The sequence below is a fragment of the Polypterus senegalus genome, unplaced genomic scaffold (assembly GCF_016835505.1).
Source record: "Polypterus senegalus isolate Bchr_013 unplaced genomic scaffold, ASM1683550v1 scaffold_2547, whole genome shotgun sequence".
In the NCBI taxonomy this organism is placed as follows: Eukaryota; Metazoa; Chordata; class Cladistia; order Polypteriformes; family Polypteridae; genus Polypterus; species Polypterus senegalus.
This window is the reverse complement of record NW_024383410.1, coordinates 79,898-102,994: the sequence shown is the minus strand read 5'-3', so window position 1 is coordinate 102,994 and position 23,097 is coordinate 79,898. Positions and strand designations below refer to the sequence as shown.

At 40.4% G+C, this 23,097-nt stretch overlaps 1 protein-coding gene across 1 annotated transcript in view; it reads right to left on the bottom strand.

Annotated features, from left to right (window-relative positions):
• The window catches only part of LOC120521498 (E3 ubiquitin-protein ligase Midline-1-like), a 67,201-nt gene that overhangs the window by 32,387 nt on the left and 11,717 nt on the right, over window positions 1–23,097 (bottom strand). The window contains exons 4-7 of the mRNA XM_039743076.1: window positions 19,904–20,137; window positions 14,172–14,328; window positions 13,666–13,731; window positions 1,632–1,988 (exon numbers count right to left, since the gene is read on the bottom strand). Of these exons, the coding sequence (XP_039599010.1) occupies window positions 1,632–1,988; window positions 13,666–13,731; window positions 14,172–14,328; window positions 19,904–20,137 (814 nt within the window). The remainder of the gene's footprint in view (window positions 1–1,631; window positions 1,989–13,665; window positions 13,732–14,171; window positions 14,329–19,903; window positions 20,138–23,097) is intronic.

The following is a 23,097-nucleotide window of genomic DNA, read 5'->3' as shown; positions in this document are numbered from 1 at the left end:
TATTAATAAACAGGGAAGGCACTGTATAATAGATATATATAAAAAACAGCTAAGGGGATAGATATATAGATAGGTAGGAAGGAAAGGCACTATATGATAGGCAGACAGGGAAGCTGCTATATAATAATAAAATTACTGTTCTTACTATATAGATAGACAGGGAGTTCAGGCAAACAGAACTGTGAAAGTTAAAAATAAATACATTTTCTCCCCAGCAGGGAATTGAACTCGAATCTCTTGAAGTACAACAGGTCTGCTGCACTCTCGATTGATCTCTTGAAGTACAACAGGTCTGCTGTCACTCACACATTTTATAGTATGTCGTAACATTTATTACTAAAATATGAAAAGTTACTGTTTTAACAATGTGTTGACACAGATTACTGTAGAAACGGTACACCACAGAAGCTGCTGTAAAAGTCTTGAAACTTTTATGAAAGTGTTAATTTGCTCTTTGGCTGTCAGGCTTCACACATTTTATAGTTTATGTCTACATTTTGTAACATTTATTACTAAAATATGAAAAAGTTACTGTTTTAACAATGTGTTGACACAGATTACTGTAGAAACGGAACAGACATGAAATGCGTGTGTTCCAAATAACGATCTAGTATTTCCACTCTAAAACTCCACTTACTCCCAGATAATCGAGGCATGAGCTCGGAGACGTCGGTGGGGGGATGGAATAGCCGGCTGCTTGCAGTTTGTTTTTATTGGCACATTTACAGGACAAAGGAGGCTGGCGGAGAGGTGAGAACGGTTTTAAGAAGTGATTTAAGGTGGGACGGATCTACGATTTTTTTTGTAGGCTCTGGTAATTCTAGTGTTAAGGCTCATTTAACTCGTCGCGTTTCTGTAAGTTTGGCCATACAGTCACATGTTAGGCACTTTGAGCAGGCCAGAAAACTGTACGCCATGTCCTGTTGGCAAACACATTTGATAGTCCAAGCTAGGAGAGAGACTGCCTCCACACTGCCTTAATTAACTCTGGCTTAGAGATCTCGCGCAGAATACCTCTTGTTAACTGAACGGGGGTAAAAGACTACAAACTATATAATATATATAAATATATTAGAGAAAAGTGTATTGCATTGAAATTTAGCCAACACTTAGATAGTGAATTAAACTCTCATCCATCTATCTATCTATCTATCTATCTATCTATCTATCTATCTATCTATCTATCTATCTATCTATCTATCTATCTATCTATCTATCTATCGGTGATATGTAAAGCTCCAAACTGTACATCATGCACACATTTCTCTCAATTGTAACTTTCCAAAGTGTTCTTGTACTCTAATGATGAATTCCACCATCAGATACATTATGTCTTCTGCCCAATCTTGCCAGTATAGACTCCAGCTCCCTACCATTATAGACAAGAACAATTATTCTCCTCAAATGAATGCCTAGATATCTATCAAATAGTGCCATCAAGTAACTAGTGGAAGGTAGTGGTCAGCGGTCACATGACTTCAGATGGCAGATTTTTATACTGGTGTCCATTCCGAGCCAAAACCCTGGATAGAGGGCCCCAGTGAAGGAGGTTTTAAACTTGTGCAGGAGGGTCATTTTGTGTGAGACGCTATAAAATGACAGAGATCCAGCAGGCCAGTCCAGATACACACCTATTCTGGGGTTGCAGGGGACGTCGACGCTAGTCCCCTCGTCATTGTGTTTCACAGAGACATAGGAATTATCACACAGCAAACACCAGGATTTTTCATTGTCTCCAAGCCCACACTCGTCACCCTCTTCTTTATATGTGACTCCAATCCTCTTGTAGTTGCCAGTGCACTTCACTTCCCAGTAATAGCGAGTCCCAATCAATGCCTCTCTGCACAGAACTTGAGGACAAGAGTTAAATCTTTCAGGGTGATAAGGATATTCGGTTTCTGTCTCCTTACATGTCACCTTCTTGCTCCCCTCAGAGAGATGGAGGTTTCTGCTTGCTGTGTTGATGTCCAGTTTGAGTGGACAGAAGTCTGAAAAGAGACAAAAGAATCTGTGAGTATGTAAAGGGACAGGGGGCGAAGCACAGCACAGCACAATTAACAAGAACCAATCAGGAGCTGAATTGGCAAAACTTGAAATTCAGCAACCACTCGTCGTCTTTGTCAGGTCAGAATATTCTACTTGTGTTACTCCTGGTTTACTTCACATGTCTCACAGATTTGCATGTTGGGTTAACTGGTGACTCTGAATTGGCTTTGTGTGGTTGTGGCTGTGTGAGCACCTGACTTTAGTACAATGCAGCCTGAACTGGATTAACACTAGAATTACTAAAGTTTACGAGAAAACTCAAATCCAGCCCACCTTAAACCCACTCACACGTCTCCATTCCGTGTCTTTTGTCTTTTAAATGTGTCGATAATCCCAAGCAGCAAGCAGCCTGCTATACCCTCCCCCACCACCGGAGAAACTGCAAAAACCTGTCCCAACTGAAGCCGTGTTTATCAGTGAGTCAGGTACGTAGGCTAAAAAAATATATCGTTATTTGGAACACAAGCATTTCACGTGTGTTCCGTGTCTACAAAGATCTATGCAAGTGTAGGATGAAAGAAATGTTGAACACATACCTAAAAGACAAACTTTTTTCCATGTTTTAGATGTCTTGGGTAGTACAGCGGTTAGAGCTGTGGACTTCTATGCAGGAGGTCCCGGGTTCGAGTCTTAACGTGTCCCAAAATAAACATTTTGCATAGTGAGCTGTTCTTATTGTTACTATTATACAATAAAAACATACATTTGATTTGAGTCTATAACAGCCGCTGTAAATGCATAAACTTGTAAAGGTTAGCATTTTTTTTTATTCAGTTTTATTCTCTCGGTCGCATTCACGCTCGCCACAATCTGACCCTGCTGGTTTCAAATAAAGGTGAGCTGTAACAGAGGTGAACTCAGATCGGAGAAAGAGAACAGCAGCCCTTCCTGCAAGAAACGTCGACTCACATAGAAGAACAACGCAGCTGCACCAGGCGTAAAAGCGAAAGATGGCACCATTTCGATAGAGGACGAGGTCTGGCGTCATCCTGCCAATCAGTCTGCTCTATCTTACCTATCCTCCAACAAAACAGCATGGCTTACAGAGCTCACCAACGTATCATGCAAACTCCTGTTTGTGATTATGTTTTGTAATGGTCTTTACATAAGAAACATTTATATGATAGTTATATAGAAGTCAAATCAAATGTTATTAACCTTGATTTAATTACTTGTGTTCCTACAGCATACAGTCACAAGTAGACTGCCCAGCTTCCTCTGTTTGATCGACTATCAGTTATATAGTGCCTTTCATATCTCCCCACCTTGCAAAATCTTTCACATTTGTCTGCTGTCTCTCTTTTATAGCGCATGTCATATTTGTCATTCTCTGTTATAGTCCATTGCTTTCATCTATTATAATGCATTTCTTATCTTTGTAATAAAGTGCCCTTCATATTTATGTATTATATTCAGTCTTTCACATTGCTCTGGCTGGCTGTTGTCCTGATTCTTTCACATCTCTTACAGTATATAGTGACTATAACATCAATATATTATATAGTGCCTTTCACATTACTTTGTCACCAATATACCCCCAATAGTCTTTGTTCCCTTCCAGTTTGTACCAAGAATCCCAATTTTCTGAGAAATGAGTTTAAACTGACCACATTTATTGTCATCCACCATTTTTATTTGTTTTAATGTTGAAAATATGTGAAGTTGAGAACCCAAAGCAAAGCATCTGCTTTGTGGAATAAAGAATGGTTTATGTGGAGTATTTTTGTAACTATAGACAGCATTAAATGATTGTATGAAGGATGAATTTCTAAGTGAGAAAGAGGATGAGAGTGAGAATTGAACCAAAGATCATGTGGTGGAAGTGGAATGAGGAATGACTATTGTGTGAAATTAAGAGAGGAAGTGAGACAGGCGCTGGGTAGTGGTGAAGACAGGATAAATGATTGGAATACCACAACTGAAGTGGTAAGGGAGAGAGCTAGGTATGTGCTTGGTCTGAGATCTGGACAGAGGAAGGAATACAAAGAGACATGGTGGTGGAATAAGGAAGTACAGGAAAGCATAAAGACGAAGAGATTAGCAAAAAGGAAATGGGATAACCAGGGAGATGACGAAAACCAGACACGTGTACAAAGAAATGCAGAACAAGGCAAAGACCGTCGTGCCAAAGGCTAAGGAAAAAGCATATGTCAAGCTATATGAGAAGGTGGACACAAATAAAGGAGAAAAGCAATTGGCCAAGGAGAGGACCTGCTGCAGAAAAGGTGATCAAAGATACAGATGGAAATCTGCCGACAAGCGGGGAGAGTGAGAACCTATGAATATAGAGAATGAGAGAGTGTATGTTGGATGAAGTGGACATAGTAAATCAGGCAGTACAGGGGATCAGCAAGGCTGAAGTCAGGGAAGCTATGAAGGGGATGAAAAGTGGAAAAGCAGTTGGCCCAGACGATATACCAGTGGAGGAATGGAGACTTTTAGGAGATGGCAGTGGAGTGTCTAACTAGATTGTTTCACAAAATATTGAAAAGTAAGAAGATGTCTGAGGAGTGGAAAAGACGTGCATCAGTACCAGTTTTCAGGTACAAGGGAGATGTGCAGGGCTGCAGTAACTACAAGGTGATATAAAGTTTATCAGCCACATCATGAAGACATGGTAAGAGTGATGGATGCTCGGTTGAGAGGAGAGAGGGAGATCTGTGAGCAGCATTATGTTTTCATGCCAGGAAAGAGTACTACAGTAGTGATATTTGCTTTTAGAGTGTTGGAGAAATGCAGAGAAGGTCAGAAGATTTAGTATCTTTAGATAAAGGTGATCAAACACAACAAATATTAGGCCACAATTACAGTGCATTCTGTAGTCCACTGTGTGAATTAATAAACATAAATGCAAATATGATATGTGGAAAAAGTAAGTCCATCCCTCCATTGAATACTAACCTCACTCAGATATCTCAAATTAGAATCAGATACAGATGATTAGAATCCATTATGAATTCTTCATTGTACTAGACTAGGTGTTTGAAGATAATGTGAGAGAACTGAAGCTCAACAGGACAAGAAACCTAAACATACCAGCAAATCCACAAAGACATGGCTGAAAATAAAGAAACGGAGGGTTCAAGAGTGGCCAAGTCAAAGCCCAGAACTGAATCCCATCAAGACACACTTGGGTGATATGAAATGAGCTGTGCACCCAAGACACCCTTCAGACATCACAAAGCATGGAGGAGTTAAAAAATGGTGTGCCACTTAATGTTAGTGAGTGCCGTCAATAGTAAAGAGCTCATCTGATTGGGCAGAATCTGTGGGAATTAAAACAAAAAGATGACAACAGTCAACCAAATGAAAGGCAGGCAAGTCACACATTTGGAAGGAGTTTCAAAGTCATCTGAAATTATTATAAATGGTTTAAGTTCACCATGGTGGTCAAGGGTTATAATGGACTGTCAGCACTGACGGCTGGCTTTATTAAAATAAAGACATTGTTTATTGTCAAACTCTTATTCCTTGAAATCAATCCACTGTCTCGCTTCATCACCAGACTCATTGACCCTTTCCACACAATAAATCCGATCGTCCTTCCATACCCATTTTTTTTTAATTTTTATTGATTTTAATTGAAACAAATAACATTCCAAAGTCAAATCAAATATAACAAAACAAGGCAAAGCAGAATTCAACTTGCACCCAAGAGAAAGAGAAGAAGAGCCAGCAACCAAGGCTACGCTATAAAAGGAACAAGAAAGGAAGGACATCCTTTTCCCCAAAATGGAAGCTTATTGTTGAATGTCATTGTTTAAATCCTGCCATATTTCAAAAGTTTGTGAACAGTGAGATTTTCTTTTTCAAGTAGTATAAAACATCAGTTACCCCAACTGACTTAAGACTGGTGGGGTGGGATTCTTTCAGTCTACATGCTAGTGGTGAGGTACAGGAAATTACGCTTTAAGTCCACCTGTGAGCCCACCAAACACAGCTGTCATTGGGTTAGGAGTGATTGGGACACCAAGGCCATCTGATAGGTGTGCAAAAATGTTGGTCCAAAATGTTGTTAATTTGGTGCATGGCCGGAACATGTGGACTAATGAGGCTGAAGCTCAACTGCAATATTCACAAATTGACTCTTGCCCTAGAAACATCTTGGATAATTTTAAAATGTGAATTTCCCCTTGGGATTAAAGTATCTATCTATCTATCTATCTATCTATCTATCTATCTATCTATCTATCTATCTATCTATCTATCTATCTAAAAACAAGATAAATGCACTCGATAAAAGATTGCACATAAGGAGCTTGAGTGTACTTCCTTCCTCTCCTTTTCTGAAATATTGACAAGTGACAGATCTTTTCCCCAATGTCCTCTGGGGTCATTGACAAGTGACAGATCTTTTCCCCAATGTCCTCTGGGGTCATTGAAAGGAAGGGAATTTATAATGTGACCTTGAGAGATGCTCTGGACACAGTGGCTCCCCTTAAAACAAAAGTGATCAAAGCACATAGAAACTCTCCCTGGTTTAATGAAAACACTCGAGCTCTTAAATTAGAGTGTCGAAAACTGGAGCGCAGATGGAGAACAACAAAGCTACATGTCTTTCAAATTGCATGGACAGAGAGTGTTAATAAATATAAAAGGCCCTCTTTAAAGCTCGCTCAGAATACTATTCTACATTAATAGATAGCAATAATAAAAATCCTGGGTACTTTTAGAGCAGTGGCTAAATTAACAAATGGGAATTCAGATCAACAGTGCAAAATACCAACAGATATTAGCAGTACAGACTTTATGAACTTCTTCAATGAGAAAATTAAAAATATAAGATCCCAGATCTCAGCATCACAGTACAAACCAAATACTAGCTTAGCAGACCCTGCCGCACATTGCATTCAGCACTTTAGTAATTTTAATCCTGTAACTCACCAGGAAGTCTTAACTTTAATTTCGAAAATGAAGCCCACTACTTGTTCCCTAGATCCAGTGCCAACAAAACTAGTAAAAAGTGCAATGGATGTTCTTGTAGCACCAATTCTAAACATTATCAATAATTCATTATTGCATGGCACAGTACCTGATGCACTAAAAGTGTCAGTCATTAAACCTTTACTTAAAAAGTCAGACCTAGACCCACACATACTAAATAACTATAGGCCTATTTCAAATTTACCATTTCTCTCTAAAATACTAGAGAAAGTAGTCGCCAGTCAGCTTCAGTCACACCTTACGCATTACAATTTATTTGAGAAATTCCAGTCTGGCTTTCGCACTGGTCATAGTACAGAAACGGCACTAACACGGGTTGTAAATGACATTCTGATATCCTCTGATGAAGGAAATTCCACTGTAATTATGTTGTTGGACTTAAGTGCAGCGTTTGACACCATTGACCATTCTATTTTACTGCACAGGCTAGAAAACGATGTTGGGCTTACAGGCCCGTGCTCGCTTGGTTCAGTTCTTATTTATCAAATCGATTCCAGTATGTACAGAAATGTGCAGACAGTACTCCATCATTATACACAGAAGTTGAATATGGTGTCCCGCAGGGCTCAGTACTGGGACCTTTACTGTTTTCACTTTACATGCTTCCACTGGGATCTCTCATTAGGAAACATAATGTTAATTTTCACTCGTATGCAGATGACACCCAGTTATACCTTTCATTTAAATCAAATGAAGTTTCTCCGATGTTGTCTTTAATTAGTTGTGTTAGTGAATTAAAGGAATGGATGAATGAGAACTACTTGTCTTTAAATACAGATAAAACAGAGATGTTAATTGTTGGAGGGAATGACGCTGATCACAGCAATATTTTGTCGTCATTTAACTCAGTTGGAATCCCAATTAATTTTACTGAATCAGCCCGCAATCTAGGAGTTATCTTTGACTCTAGCATGTCATTTAAAGCATATTACAAAGTCGTCCAAAACCTGTTTTTCCATCTTAAAAATATTAGGAAATTAAGGCGCTTTCTAAATAAACAGGATTGTGAGAAATTAATTCATGCATTTATCTCTAGTAGGATTGACTACTGCAATGCGGTGTTCACTGGCTGTTCAAACTGTTCTCTATACAGCCTCCAGTTAATCCAAAATGCGCTGCAAGAATTATTACAAGAACAAGAAAATATGAACACATAACCCCAGTTCTTAAATCTTTACACTGGCTCCCAGTTAAATTTAGGGCAGATTTCAAAATCCTCCTTTTAACATATAAAGCATTAAACGGCCAAGGTCCGGCTTACTTGTCTGAACTTATCATGACTTACAAACCTGAGCACATTAAGATCTCAAGATGCCGGTCTGCTTAGGATTCCAAGGATTAATAAAATAACAGTGGGAGGTCGAGCTTTTAGTTACAGGGCCCCTAAACTGTGGAATGGTCTTCCTGCTTCCATAAGAGATGCCCCCTCGGTCTCAGCCTTTAAATCCCGGCTGAAAACTCACTACTTCAGTTTAGCATATCCTGACTAGAGCTGCTGATTAACTGTACATACTGCATCTCTGTTGTTAGTCATTAGCACTATAACATAAGTAACATGATAATTATATTTGAATACTAACCCTCACCTATTCTGTTTCTTTTCTCGGTACCCAAATGTAGCCATTGGTGCCACGGCCCACCTGCCAAGTTGTTTGCCTGCCTATGATAAAGTCATCCCTGATGGAGGATCACAGGAATCATGGGAAAGAGGGGTCCTTTCATCGGAGCAATGTTTCAGCCGTGGCATGGCCAAATGGAGATGCAGCTAGATGGATGAGGTCTCCAGGACTCTAAAAATATCCAAACCTAATTATGTCATATCATCTACTGTTAAACCGTAATTCTAAAAGTTTTATTATGCTGTCTTAAGGAATTGTTCTGTTCTGTGTATTGTATTGTATTGACCCCCTACTTTTGACACCTACTGCACGCCCAACCTACCTGGAAAGGGGTCTCTCTTTGAACTGCCTTTCCCGAGGTTTCTTCCATTTTCCCTACAAGTTTTTTATTGGGAGTTTTTCCTTGTCTTCTCAGAGAGTCAAGGCTGGGGGGCTGTCAAAAGGCAGGGCCTGTTAAAGCCCATTGCGGCACTTCCTGTGTGATTTTGGGCTATACAAAAATAAACTGTATTGTATTGTATTGTAAAATATTTTAATAAATTGTAGAGATGCTATCTTGTCTTCAAGACAGATAAACAATTCTTCTGGAATAGAACAAGGTGGAAGGTGAGGAAAATTAGACAGGTTCTGTTTAGCAAAATTTCTAGTTTGAAAGTAGTGAAAGAATTGTGTTGATGAGAAGTTAAAGCATAATTGTAGGATGCAAAGACATTATCTATGTACAAATCTCTAATTGTTTTGATCCCGGATATTTTATAGAAATTAAATATTGTGTATGTTTGAGAGGATGTAAAAAGGTGGCTGTGCTGTAGAGGTGTAACATATAGAAGCTTCTCTGTCTTAAAGTGCTTCATACACTGGTTCCATATTCTGAGTAGTTTGTACTCACTGGGTCACAGAGCAGGGGGTATAAAGAAGTACAGCAAGATTTTATTTCCATTATAGATATATTTGTTGCTTTGTGTTGATGTCCAGGCCTTTATAGTGTGTATATTTGCTGCCCAGTAATAAAATTGAAAGATAGGTAGTGTCATGCACCCTTCTGCTTTAGGTCATTGTAGAGTCACTCTTTGGATGTGTGAATGCTTCAAATTCCAAATAAATGAAGTTATGATTGAGCCTAATTTTGGCTCAATTTGTTAATGTATATGGGGATGCTTTGAAATAGGAAGAGCAGATTAACAATGTTGACTCTTCCACCTAATGTAAGATGGAGGGCAGACCACCTATTCACGTCTTGTTTAATTTTTTTTTCCATGAAGACAGAACAATTTTGTGTTAAAAGATCTTAATATTTACTTATGATGTTTACCTCTAGGTATTTAAACTGATCAACTAATATAAATGGGAAGGTGTCCGGTCAGATTTTACGTGCTTGAGAATTCACTGGAAAAAGCACACTTTTATTCAAATTGATTTTAAGTTCAGATATTTTTTGAAAATCTGCTAATGCTTTTAAGACTGCTGGCACAGAATTTTGTGGATCAAATATGTACAATACCATATCATCTGCATAAAGAATTATTATTATTATTATTATTATTATATAATGATATTTTCTATTCAAGTCCTTCTCTGAGAATCCCCTTTATCTCTGATGCATCTCATCTCAAGTTTACAGCCAGTGGTTCAAAGGCGATTGCAAAAAATAAAGGTGATAAGGGGAAATCCTTGTTGACTACCATGTTCTAGTTTGAAGTTGTCTGGTCTGACATAATGTTAATATAAACTGAGGTTTCTGGACTGGTATAAAGTAGTTTTTATTCATGCACATATGTTTGGGCTGAACCCAAAGTTCAGCAACGTGGTGAATATTTAGTCCCATTCAACCATATCAAATGCTTTTCAATCATCTATAGATAATACGATCTCTGGGGTATTAGATATAATGGGTGAATATATTATATTAAACAAATGTTGAAAGATAGAAGTTAAATGTCTGTCTTTAATAAAATACAGTATGATATTACAGAAGGAAACACTCTCAGTTCTTCTGACTAGAACTTGAGAGTATCTTAACATTGTTATTCAGAAGAAAGATTGGTCTGTATGATGCACATTGTAGTAGGTCCTTGTTCTTTTTAGGAAAGATGGCAATCAATGCTTGTTGAAAAGTTAGCTTGCATTTTTAGAGGTAGATGTTTTTGGTTTTCTTTGCTAATAACAGTGAAACTAACATTTTTATATTTGTTTTATAAAATTCCACTGGGTAGCATTCAGAGCCAGATGTTTTTCCACTCTGAAGTGAATTTATAGCATTTAGTAATTCTGAAAGGGTCAGAGGTTTATCCAGTTCTGTAGCATTAAGAGTATCTAGCTGTGGTATCTAATGAATCAAATAACTAATTTGACTGTCTTATCGTCTTTAAACTGAGCAGAATAAAGTAACATATAGTACTCTCTAAATGTGTCGGTTATAGTTTTGTATTTTATTTTATTGCATTATGGACTTCCTGCTTGTGGAATTGTTGGGCTAAGATCTTATTGGCATTCTGTCAGTGTTCATAATAATTATATTGTGATTTACAGATAAGCCGTTTCATTTCTTCAGTAGTCAAGAGGTTAAATTCTGATTCCAAAGCCTATTTTATCCTATAAAGTGCCTGATTTGAAGACCTTGAGTATTCTAGATCTATTCTGGTAATTTCACATATTAACTCAGATGGCATCTGATTTATTTTTGTGAGAAAGATATGAAATGATCTGTCCTCTTAAAAATGCCTTCAGCGTTTCCAAAAGCATACCTGCTGAGACCTCTGAGGATGCATTTGTCTCAAGAAAATAATCAATTTGCTTGAATATGTACTCTGTACAGTTCTCATCAGCTAATGACAGGCGGTTAAGATGCCAGCTAAGAGGTGAGTGTGTAGGATGCAGTAATTTAAGCTCCATGGTCAGAGGTAACAATAGCATTGTACTCACACGATTTGATAGTGAGCAAAAAATTATTGTCTGTGGAAATAATCAATTCTTGACTAAAAATGATGTACAGGTAAGAAGAAGGAGTATGCTCTTAGGTTAGACTCTGAGAACTGCCATGGGTCTGGTGAGTTATGATCCATTACAAACTGTGAAATTATTCTTGCAGTATTAGATGTTGTCACTTGCAGTATTAGATGTTATTGCCATTGTTTCTGAGGATCTATACACATCTGGATTTAAAACACAATTAAAGTCTCCGGCCATTATAATGTTGAGTTTGTTTGCATTAGGGATGGAATCAAATACATTTTGGAAGAAAGATATGTAGTTCATGTTAGGCACATTGTCAAAATCATTTTAGAATTAGATAAATTGCTTGTCACCATGAGATATCACGCTACAAATGGAATACTTCTGTGTATTAAGATTCCCCAACCCCTGGTATTCTTTGCGGGGTTAGAGTGAAAAATTTGGCCAGACCACACTCTTTGCAACCAAAACTGGTCCTTACTTATTAAGGGAGTTTCTGTTAAAATACTGTCTTTTACTGCATTTAGACTTGTTAAATGTGAGAGTACTTTCTTTCTTTTTAATTCATGATTGACACTTTCCAGCTCACAAAATGTACTATTTGGTCATAGAAATAATGGTTCTGGATTTTTCTGACATTTTGTAGTCTTGGGTTAAGTTAGTACAATGTTACATATGACAGATTTGATGTAGACTTCATATTGTTGCCAAGTGATACAGCTATGGAGCGTATTGTTTTGTTGGCACTAACGATTGTTATTGGGCTATAAGGGGTAAAATAGAAATAGCATTGCTGTCTTTCTCTTTCTCTCCACCCCCATTTGTCCATTTCCAATGGCCTGCTAAAGTTTTAGGGGCTGTGCCACTGATCAGGGCTACATGAAATATGAAAATAAAAAATAAAATAAGAACCGCTTGAGAAAGAAATGTTTGTGAAAAATTGTCATAAAACTCCTGACTGACAATTCCTTGATTTACTGCCAGCACACAAGATGGCCATCGAGTGCTGAGAGATGTGCAGTTCATTACGGAAATCATCATGGAGTGAGCTGAAGCTGCTTGGTCATCAAGAGAGATAATTCAGTTAATAGAAATGACTGTTACAATCAAAAGACATGGGCTCAAAATAATAAGGAATGCAAAGATGGAACTGAACTTTGAAAAACTCGATTTAGAACAACATGATGGGCGAGTGGTTGGAGCTGCAGCTGCACAGATTCAGCATTTCAACTTGGGATTTGGCACCCACTTCTTATCCTTGTCAGCTCTGCGTGTTATCCACATGCCACTCTGGTTTTCATCTGACATCTCATAGATCTGCAACTCTAAATTGGCCAAGCCTGATTGTGGCTGTGTGAGCCCTGCCTTAAGGACAATGAAGAATATACAGTAGGTCCTGTCACCATGATGGTCTGCTTCCCTGAATGAATCAGTCAATGAAGATGATCAGTCACTGTTCACAAAATAATTGGTGAAGCTGATTGATTTTGATTGAATGTCACAAATCAATAAACTTGTAAAGTGACCTGAGGATGAGTCAGTGAGGAAGATGTCTGACTTTCTGGAAATGTGACATGGACTCAGTGTGTTCTGGAAATGAGCACTCACCTTACTGGAATGTCTGTCATTTTCATTAACAGTATTGAATATTGAATATTGTTGAATATTTGAACATCAATTATCTATATGTATTATTTATACATTAATAGCGGGTTGCACACTGGAAGGAGACCACGGAAAACAGAAAAGGAAAAAAGCAGTAGGGGCGAAAAAATTGGAGAGGACAAGAAGAGTACTAGAGGTTTCATTTTTGTGACAGGTGGATGTGGTGTAGTTGGCAGGATTTCAGTTTGTGTTTTAACTTTTTGTGATTTCACTTGAAGAGATTTACACCTCACAGACTGCTTTGGTGCTTCTCTGTCCTGAAACTCTCTATCCCATAATGCCCCAGTCACAGGACCCCCTCACCTTCATCTCATCAGTCACTCAACACTCACACAGCTCTTTCTGGTGGCTACACTTTCTAATCATAAGCCTGTCCTGGGGTATTAAAAGATAAATGATTTCTGTTGTGATGATCTATTTAATCAAAGCACAAACTCACATTTTAAAAACTCCTCTCTTCTCCGAGGCTCAGAAGTCTGGAAGGTGAAAATTGGAGTTACACGACCTGGGAATCAAAAGAAAAGAAAAAACAATGGAAGCTGTGAAGAAGATGGCACTGTGTAAAATTAGTTCAATTCTTAAACACACTTTTCTTTGTGATTGTAATTAAAAGGTTTTTTTGAAGAATGTATAAATATAATAACGGTAAGTGGGATCAACCTACAGAAAAACATCTGATATGACATTTGAAAGTGACATCTGCAAATGGCCAATCAAGAAGTGAAATGGTAAAAGCAACAGTTTGCTAGGAGAGTGATATCACTCAGCCAGTCACTGTAAAAGGCGCTATATACAATTAAACATCTTTTAACAGCAAAAAGCCAATAGACACGTGTTAAAGAGCAGGCCTTCTTCATGTGACTCATCTCTCAGTGTCCCCTTAACATCCAGTCTGGTCCTTTTAATAGACTTTAACAACAGACGCAACATGAACAGACGCTGTACCTGACGTCAATGTCGTGATGTCCCACTGGCTGATCTTCTCCAGACTCTTCTTTATACATGACAGCTCCTTTCTCAGGTGCTCAGATGAGAATTTCACTGTGACATTGAAGTGGAGTGAGTCTCCTTCAGCAGGAAGGAAACAGCGACATGAGAAGGTCTGCATCAGGAGAGAATATCGGATATGGAGAAATAAAAGAAATGTTTGTTAGAAGAAGCTCTTCTGGTTCAAAGGATCTGTGTGGTGGACAGCCAGCCTGGTTAACTGGGCGATGATGTTTTGTTAATGTATTGCATTTTTATGAGAGTGTACTTCGGTGTAGTTTCAGTTTCACCGAAAATGCCTGAGAGGTGAGCCATCAGACTGTAAATGAGGGGACTGTGGGTGCAGCGGCCAGACGGGTGCAGAATTGACTGAGCACACAAGACAAGACATTATGATGTGAGGAGCTTAAGAAGAATTAGGGCCCATTCACACTTCCAGATTTTGTTTAACATTTCCTAAGCTCTTTAATGATACGTTGGTGAAGCATTGTTCAAGGTTTTTGGGTGCTTTTTAAGTGTTTTTCAAACTTTTTTCAAGAATTTTCAAAAGTATGATTGACATCATTTCCGTTTTGTAGATTGTGTTTCAAGAATGTCTTCTCTGACTTTAGTGCTTTTAATCCTGGTGACCACAGCCCTGCAGAGCAGGTGTCATCAGCGTTGTGATTGCACATATCGAGTTTGCCCTGTTCTGCAGCAAAAGGTGTCCATGAGGACAATACTGGACTCCGTGTGAAGCCACCTGAAACATTTCAGTATTACACATCGGTGTCATTAAAGCATGTAAGCACGTGATATGTGGGAAAACACAGTAAAACATTGTGTTATTTCACAAAAAAGTAAAAAACTGCTAGTGAGGAAGCACAGCGGTAACCAAGTCTAAAGAACTGAACAGACACTATCCTCCTATATGTGTCATCAAACTTGGGCTGAGGGATAAATTTAATTTAATTTATTTTTGCTTCTCCCATTTAGGGGTCACCACAGTGGATCATCCATCTCTGCCTCTCTCCCTGTCTTTCACATCATTTCCTGCCACAGCGACTGTCTTCATGTCCTCCCTCACCATATCCATAAACCTCCTCTTTGGACCTTCCCCTTTTCCTCTTGCCTGGCAGTTCCATTCTCAACATTCTTGTGCCAATGTAGCCATCATCTCTCCTCTGCATGTGCCCAAACCATCCCAATCTCGCCTCTCTCACTTTGTCACCGAACTGTCGTTCTCTGTATTGTCCTTCTCATTCCTAATCCTGCCTAACCTCGTTACACCAAACTAAAATTGTACCATCTTCACCTCTGCCACTTCCAGCTCTGCCTCCTGTCTTTTCATCCCTGCCGCCATTTTCAAACCATCCAACATGGCTGCCCTCACTACTGTTTTACAGATCTTCCATTTCGCTCTTGCAGATACTCGTCTATCTCAAACCACTCCTGTCACTCATCTCCACCCATTCGACCCTACCTGCACTTGCTTCTACTCTTCTCTGCCACCCTATCCATTGCTTTGAATGTTTGAACCTAATTCTTTAAATTTGACTACATTCATCACCTCTTCTCTTTGCAGTCGCAACCTTTCACCACCTTTGCTCCCATTCAGGCGTATGTACTCTGTCTCTTGACTTTCATTCCCCTTTTCTCCAGTGCGTACCTCCACCTCTCCAGATTTGCCTCAGCCTGCTGTCTACTCTCACTACAGATCACAATGTCAGCCGTGAACACCAACAGTCCACAGAGACTCCTGTCTGAGCTCATCTGTCAACCTCTCCATTACCAATGCAAACAGAAAAGCTGATCCTTGATGTAATCCCACTCTCACCCTGAACCACCACACACCTCATCACAGTCACACTATCCTCGTACATATCCTGCACCACCCTCAGATATTTTTCTGCTACTCCCGACTTCCTCACATGGTACTACAGCTTCTCTGTTGGCGCCCTGTCATATGGTTTCTCTTTGGCGCCCTGTCATATGGTTTCTCTATGTTCACAATTCCTTCTGACCTTCTCTGTACTTCTCCATCAACACTCTTAAAGTGAACATTTCATTTTCTCTACTTTTTCCTGGCATAAAACCATATTTTTGCTCACAGATTGCCACCTCTCGTCTCAGACCAGCATCCATCACTCTTTCCCATATCTTCATAACATGGCTGATCAACTTTATTACCCCTGTAGTTACTGCACATTTCCCTTATTCTTGAAAATTGGCACTAATATATTTCTTTTCCATTCCTCAGACATCTTCTCGCTTTTCAGGATTTTGTTAGACAATCTAGCTAGAAACTCCATTGCCGTCTCACCTAAAGATCTCAAAGATCTCCATGCCTCCACTGGTATAATGTTTGGGCCAACTGCTTTTCCACTTTTCATCCTCTTCATAGCTTCCCCTCACCTCAGCCTTGTTGATCCCCTGTACTTCTTTCCTGATTTACTGTCTCCACTTCACCCAACTACACTCTCATTTTCTGTATTCATATGTTCTTCAAAGTACTCCTTCCATCTTTTTAACACACTCTCCCCAGTTTTCAGCAGATTGCCATCTGTGTCCTTTATCAACCTGACCAGCAGCACATCCTTCCTCACTCATGTTGCTCTGCCTGGCCAATCAGTACAAGTGTTGATCTCCTTCCTTTGTGTCCAGCTTCTCATATAACGTGACATACACCTTTTCCTTAGCGTTCTGCACCTCTCTTTTCACTTTACATCGCATCTGTTTGTGCAACTGTCTGCTTTTGCCATCTCTCTGGTTATCCCAATTCTTTTTCGTTAACCTCTTCCTCCTTATGCTTTCCTGCACTTCATCATTCCACCACCAAGACTCTTTATCTTCTTTCCTCTATCCAGGTGTAAGACCAAACACATTCCTAGCACCACCTCAGCTCTGGTGTTCCAATCATCTACCCTGTCTTCATCACCACCAAGTGCCTGTCTCACTTCTTCTCTGAATATTACACAATAGTCTTGCCTCTTTCAACTTCCACCATCTGATCCTTGGTTTCATTCTCACCCTCTTCCTCTTTTTCACCTCAAAACTCATTCTGCATACCACCAATCAATGCTGTCTAGCTACACTATCCCCTGCCACCACCTCACAGTCTCTAACCTTTTTCACATTGCATCTCCTAAATAGGATGTAGTCCACCTGTGTGCGTCTTCCTCCACTTGTATTGTACATCACCCTGTGTTCCTCGTTCTTCTTAAAATGCAGACTCAGGAACCTTTTTTAAAGAATCTGTTTAGGTTAATGCAGCTATTTGATAAAGATATTCTCAAACAGTGTGACCTGGTCTCACAGCATCTAGTGTACAGCCGGGGGCTCAGACTGAAGATGAAATAAGGACATGGATGGTACTTACTACACAAAGAACTAAACATACTTAAATAATTGAGAAGTATTACTGACACATTTCCAGTATTCAACATTAAAGCAAGTAATAATGCAACATTGAAAACACTCATTAATAGCAATTAATCCAGAATTACAAGAGGAGAGACACGGCAAACCCCTACTAGCTGGCGTTGTAAGGAGGGAATGCCAGCTCAGTGCTACCACTATGCCTATCTGTCAACGCTGGCGCTGTAAGGAGGGAATGCCAGCTCAGTGCTACCACTATGCCTATCTGTCAACACATCCGTACTAAACTTTAACCTGATTAAAACTAAATCTATAACTAGAACCTTTGCTGAGTTCTTGTCACGTGATTTCAAGATACATGCATGCTTTACCTTTCTGTCAATGGCTGTTGCTTTTGTCCTACCTGTTTCAATGAGTTGCTTCAGCAGTGTCTTCCTTTAAAAAGGGTTCTTTTGTTTTCTTTGACCAGCGTTTTATGAGTGGTACCACTGAATTCAATGGATCAAATGTTTGGCTGAAAACGCTTGAAAACTGCTTCATGCAGGAGTTCTCTAAACCATTCACTGCTAGAGCACCTTGGTGTGAACAGGCGTCATTAAACACAATGGCAGGTAACTTTTCAAGCACTTTTGGAGAGTTCTGGTGAAGTGGTAAAATGATAAATGCTTTAACCGTGAATGGGTCCTTTAAGATAAAAATGGGGACTGCAGAGTCAGTGCTGGAGCTGCTGCTTTTATAGATGTGAGGTGACGTTAATTAAAAGTAATGCAAAGACTTTTACAAAAGTACAAAAACATCTACGCAATTTAATTATGCAATGGTAGGTCTGCAGCTAGAAAGTGAAACTGAGAAGACAGACTTTTAAACTGATCATCATTCACCAGACAAAGCTGAGAAGGTGGGTGATATGGTGTCCATGACACATGTACTATATGCACTGCATGGCCAAAAGAATGTGGACACCCACTCATCATACCCATATGTGTTTGCTGAAGATCCCATTCTAAACCCATTGGCATTAACATGGAGTTGCCTGCCCAACTTTGTTGTTTTAGCATCCACTCTTTTCCACTGGATTGTGGGAAATGGCTGCCACGATTTGCTTCGATTCACTCACCAGAGCATTAAAAATGTCGGCCTGGATGCTTGGTGACAATGCTGGGCTTAAGGTCACCATTCCATTCAATCCCAAAACTGTTCAAAGGAGTTAAGGTCAGAGCCCTTTGCAGGCCAGTGAAGTTCTTCCACAACATTTCTCTTTTGACCTTCTTCAGACTGTTACCAGGTGGTGTAGTCCTGGTACCCACCAAACCAGATTCACCAAGCAGACCGCCAGATTCTGAACCATAATTTATCACTCCAGAGAACGTGTTTTCACTGCCCCAGACTCCAATGGTGGTGGACTTTACACCACTCCAGCTGGTTCTTGGTAGTGCTCATGCTTTAATGGAGCTCGAGAGAAACAGTTTCTGTGCTGATGTTGATTCCTGAGCCAGTTTGGAGTTCAATAGTGAGTGCTGCAACCAAAGACCGATGATGTGTTATGTGCCCAACATTTGGCCTTCCATCACACACTTTTTGTGTTCTACTACTTTGCACCTGAGCTGTTGTTTTTAACTCTTGTACATGTCCATTTTACACTTACAGCACTTACACTTGACCAAGGATGAAATTTAGCAAACCAACTTGTTCTAAATGTGGCATCCTAAGCCGGTGCCATGCTGAAAATCACTGTGTAGACCACTTAGCAATGGGGAGGCTGAAATAGCTGGACTCACTAATTAGAAGGGCAGTCCACAAACCTCAGACCATGTAGTGTTTCAGGAGCTGGGAGTCCAAATCCAGAATATTGTGTGCCAGTTTGGTATTCCTGTTTGATAAATGACATAACAGCAGAACATAAAGTCGAGAGAAGAGTGATCAGACTGGACTGTGGGGTCTGAGCTGGGAGGAAATGCTGAAGGACTTGAACACCTCATCAGTTTAAGAACAGAGACACAAGGAAGTGACCCGACAGTAGTGTTCAAAGATATGAAGAGAGTTGGTGTGATATTTTATTAGATGCTATATTTTAAAATGGAATTAGTTAGGCGTAGATTTCAGGCAAACTAACAAATTATCCTGAGGTGCAGATGGAAGCAGCAACCCAAAGACTTTTGTAAATAGGCCTATTAGAAATTTTAGGTGAGTATGAAAGGACGATCTGTATTGGACTGAATGGTCCTTTCTTGTCATGTTGTACAAACTCCACAGATCTTTTGAATTTCTCTCTAAATGTTCTCAGGTCCCACACACCCCAGTCTGATCAGACACCCAATGATTTGTCACCTCACCTGCAGGAAGCGGATGTGGTCTTTGGTCTCCGAAAGCTTCCTCAGCTCAGCACCTTTACACTCCAGCTCCTTGATGTCCCTCTCGAGTCTCTCCGTGACTTCTTCAGCCTTCTCCATTTCCATCTTTTTTTGTGCTCTGAACTTCTCAATCAGTTTCTCTTGGGTTTCTTTAAGACCGCAAATCAGATCAGTAAAGCTTTTCTTATGTTCCTCCACTTCATTTTCCAGAGAGATCTAGTTGGATGAAGAAAAGATACTGAATTACGTCACCTAACAAGAATTACCAGTCACAGGGCACTTCTGTTGGCAGTTAGATGTTGTAAAGGATCATTTGGATGGGCTGGCATCACATCTGGGGTGGATCATAGTTCTTTACCTTAATAGAAAAGTAGAATAATAGAAGGGCAGTAAGAGATTTTCTCCCAGGGAAACATGTTCTCTGAATTTGCTGGGTGGGGGCATCCCACTGCCAGCGCTCCCATTTGGGCACTCCTTGGGCTGTGTGGGCTAAGTAGTCTGAACAGGTAGCCATTGTGAGGTCTGTTGGAGCTGCTAGAGTGAGGTATTGGGTGATAACTCCACTGTGCTTTGAGGCCTTAGTCTGAACCAGAGGTGCATCTGGAGTAGACCTGTCACCTTCTGAAAATACTTGAGAGTTCAGCTTTAAAAAGAGCCTCTCCTGCTGTGCTGGGTAAGCTGGAGCTGGGAGTGAAGAAGGACAACACTGACCTGGAGCAGAGCAGGAGAGGAGGAGAAGAAGGAGAAAATCTTGCATGTTGGAAGGTAGTTGTGCAAAATAAGGGGAGTCTTTATTCATTGGAGAGTTGTGTGTAGTAATTGTGTTCTGGTTTAGGGTTAAAATTATATTTTTTAAATGGTGTTTTTTAGTCAGTTATCACCAGACATCACACATCTGCAAGATTTTCTTCAGTCCTTGCAACCTGAACATTATTTGTTACTTCTGTTGTAGTTATTTTCCAGATGTCCTTAAAGGTGACTCCATCACCGCCTCACTTCATCACAGACCAAACTGCAGTACCGAAAGGGCGCTCTGTTTACTTTTATGCCCCTGTCCATTACTTTAGGTGGGACACTCAGACACTTCATTCCTGAGAACTCTACAGAACACTGCAGGCATTTTATAAAAGGTTAACACACCGTTACAGCTTTGAAATGTATGGCGCTAGAGATCACCAGGCCATCTCACGATGTGGTGACATCGATAGTCTCCTGTAACGTACGTAAAGAGGCCGACTGGATCTCTAAGATCAGCACGGCTCAGCCAGCGAGTTTATATGAGCTCTACGACCTTTCACATTTCCTTAAGTAGACGCTCCCATTATTGTTCACTTTGGATGACTTTGATCTACCGCATTTTCAATATCCATCTCTAGATTTGTATTCTAACTGTTACTTAGCATATTTATTAAATCTCTGTTTGCTGTACTTTTTTCCATTCTAATTTATTGATGACATTTGTTGCTGTCACATTTTAGTTCCCATCTTTTCTTCTTTCATTTGTCACCTGAGGGTGGCTCCAGGATGACTGTCCATATCAGGTGTTGGAGGGGGCCGAGTGTAACTGAAATACTGAAGATTATTGTAGGCAGACAGCACCAGTACACGTGCTTGTTTCTCATATTGTAGAGGCTGAGGGATTGATTCGTACAGTTCTTGATGTGAGAAGCTTACACAACTGCCAAAAGAACACCTCAATGAAGACATTCGAAGAAGCAGGAAGAAGGCGTTCAAGTATGGAAACAGTTTGCTATTTAACTTGGTTAAATCACACTCAGTCCAGCAGGTGAGGATTTGTTCTAGCAGGGTAGCGAATGGGTAAGAGATCATTTAAGGAGGGAGGACACGAAATCAGGCCATGTGTGAGCAGCGGTGTTAGGGAGCAGGCGGTAGGCAGGAATGAGACGTCCCAACTGACACATCCAAAGCGGCACACAAAGAGAGAAAAGAGAAAAAGGCCAGGACTGAATCACCGGGTGAAATTGAGGTGCAGGTTTCATCATGGGGCTGAAAGTTTAGATTTACTGGTGCACAGGTACAAGTCCTACGTGGATGGGTAAGCACGTCTTTGGGCTGGGCTCACTTGTCATTGTCGAAGGATGAAACAAATGACATACATAAGGGCAGACTTATCAGCTGTGTGATCCAAATTCAAAGAGTTTAGTGTTAAGCTGGGGAGGAGAACTGACAAAGTAGTCACCTCAGAAGCTCTACCTGTGCTATGCACCAGTCCAGGTTAGGCTACAGACATTAGGAGATTTAACTCATGTCTGAAATTTTGGTGCAGAACAAAAGGGGTCTGAATGAGTTACATTTGAACCTGAGGAGCACTAATGCAAGTATAACATTCATTACATGTAAATCAATGGAATCAATTTTTAAAGAAATGTCTCAGAAATATGTGTAAGAAAGGCGTTATTCTGCACCCGACCTGGCACAGACTTGACACGGGAGTTATTTTTCTTCACCTGTGGGGCACGTCTTCCCCATGAACCCCATAGGTACAACACAGTCCCAAGCACTAAACAATGAAGTCAAAAATACTCCTCTCTCTTCCACCACCACTCCTGCACAGCTTTGTCCTCCTTACACCCGACTCTGGCCATTGAGTGGTGGTTGCTGGCTCCTTTTATGGCCCACCAGGAAGTGCTCCAGGTGCTTGATCACCTGTTTCCGGTTGCACTCCCAGGTGGGGCTGAAGATTAGTCCAGCTGGGCTCAGGGACCCATGCCGTGGTCCCTGGCAGCCACCCAGACCCCAACAGGACTGTGGAGAACTCCATCTCCCATGAAGCCCTGCGAGAACCTGAGGCACCGCTCCCACCCAGCAGGGCAGCCATCCAGCGTCCAGGGGGAGGTACTGCACCATCCAGGTCTGCTCCCCCTGAATACACATCGAAGGGGCGTACCGGCCAGGCATGGGACCCGGTCGTCCGTCACAAGTGTTAGTGAGAATTTGGCTTGGGCTTAGATGGGGAATTTGATATTTTACTAAGATGCAGCAATTTTATAAGGAATCCGCAAAAGCAGACAAGCATAAAGGCCTAAACCACTCTGGTGGTATGTTGGTCTGTCTGGATGACTGTCCTCCTCCGCTCATTTGCTGTTCCTCGACTGTCACCTCAGCTGAGTTCATCAGTCTCTTAATTGGACTGTTGAGTGACATTTTTTCTGAAC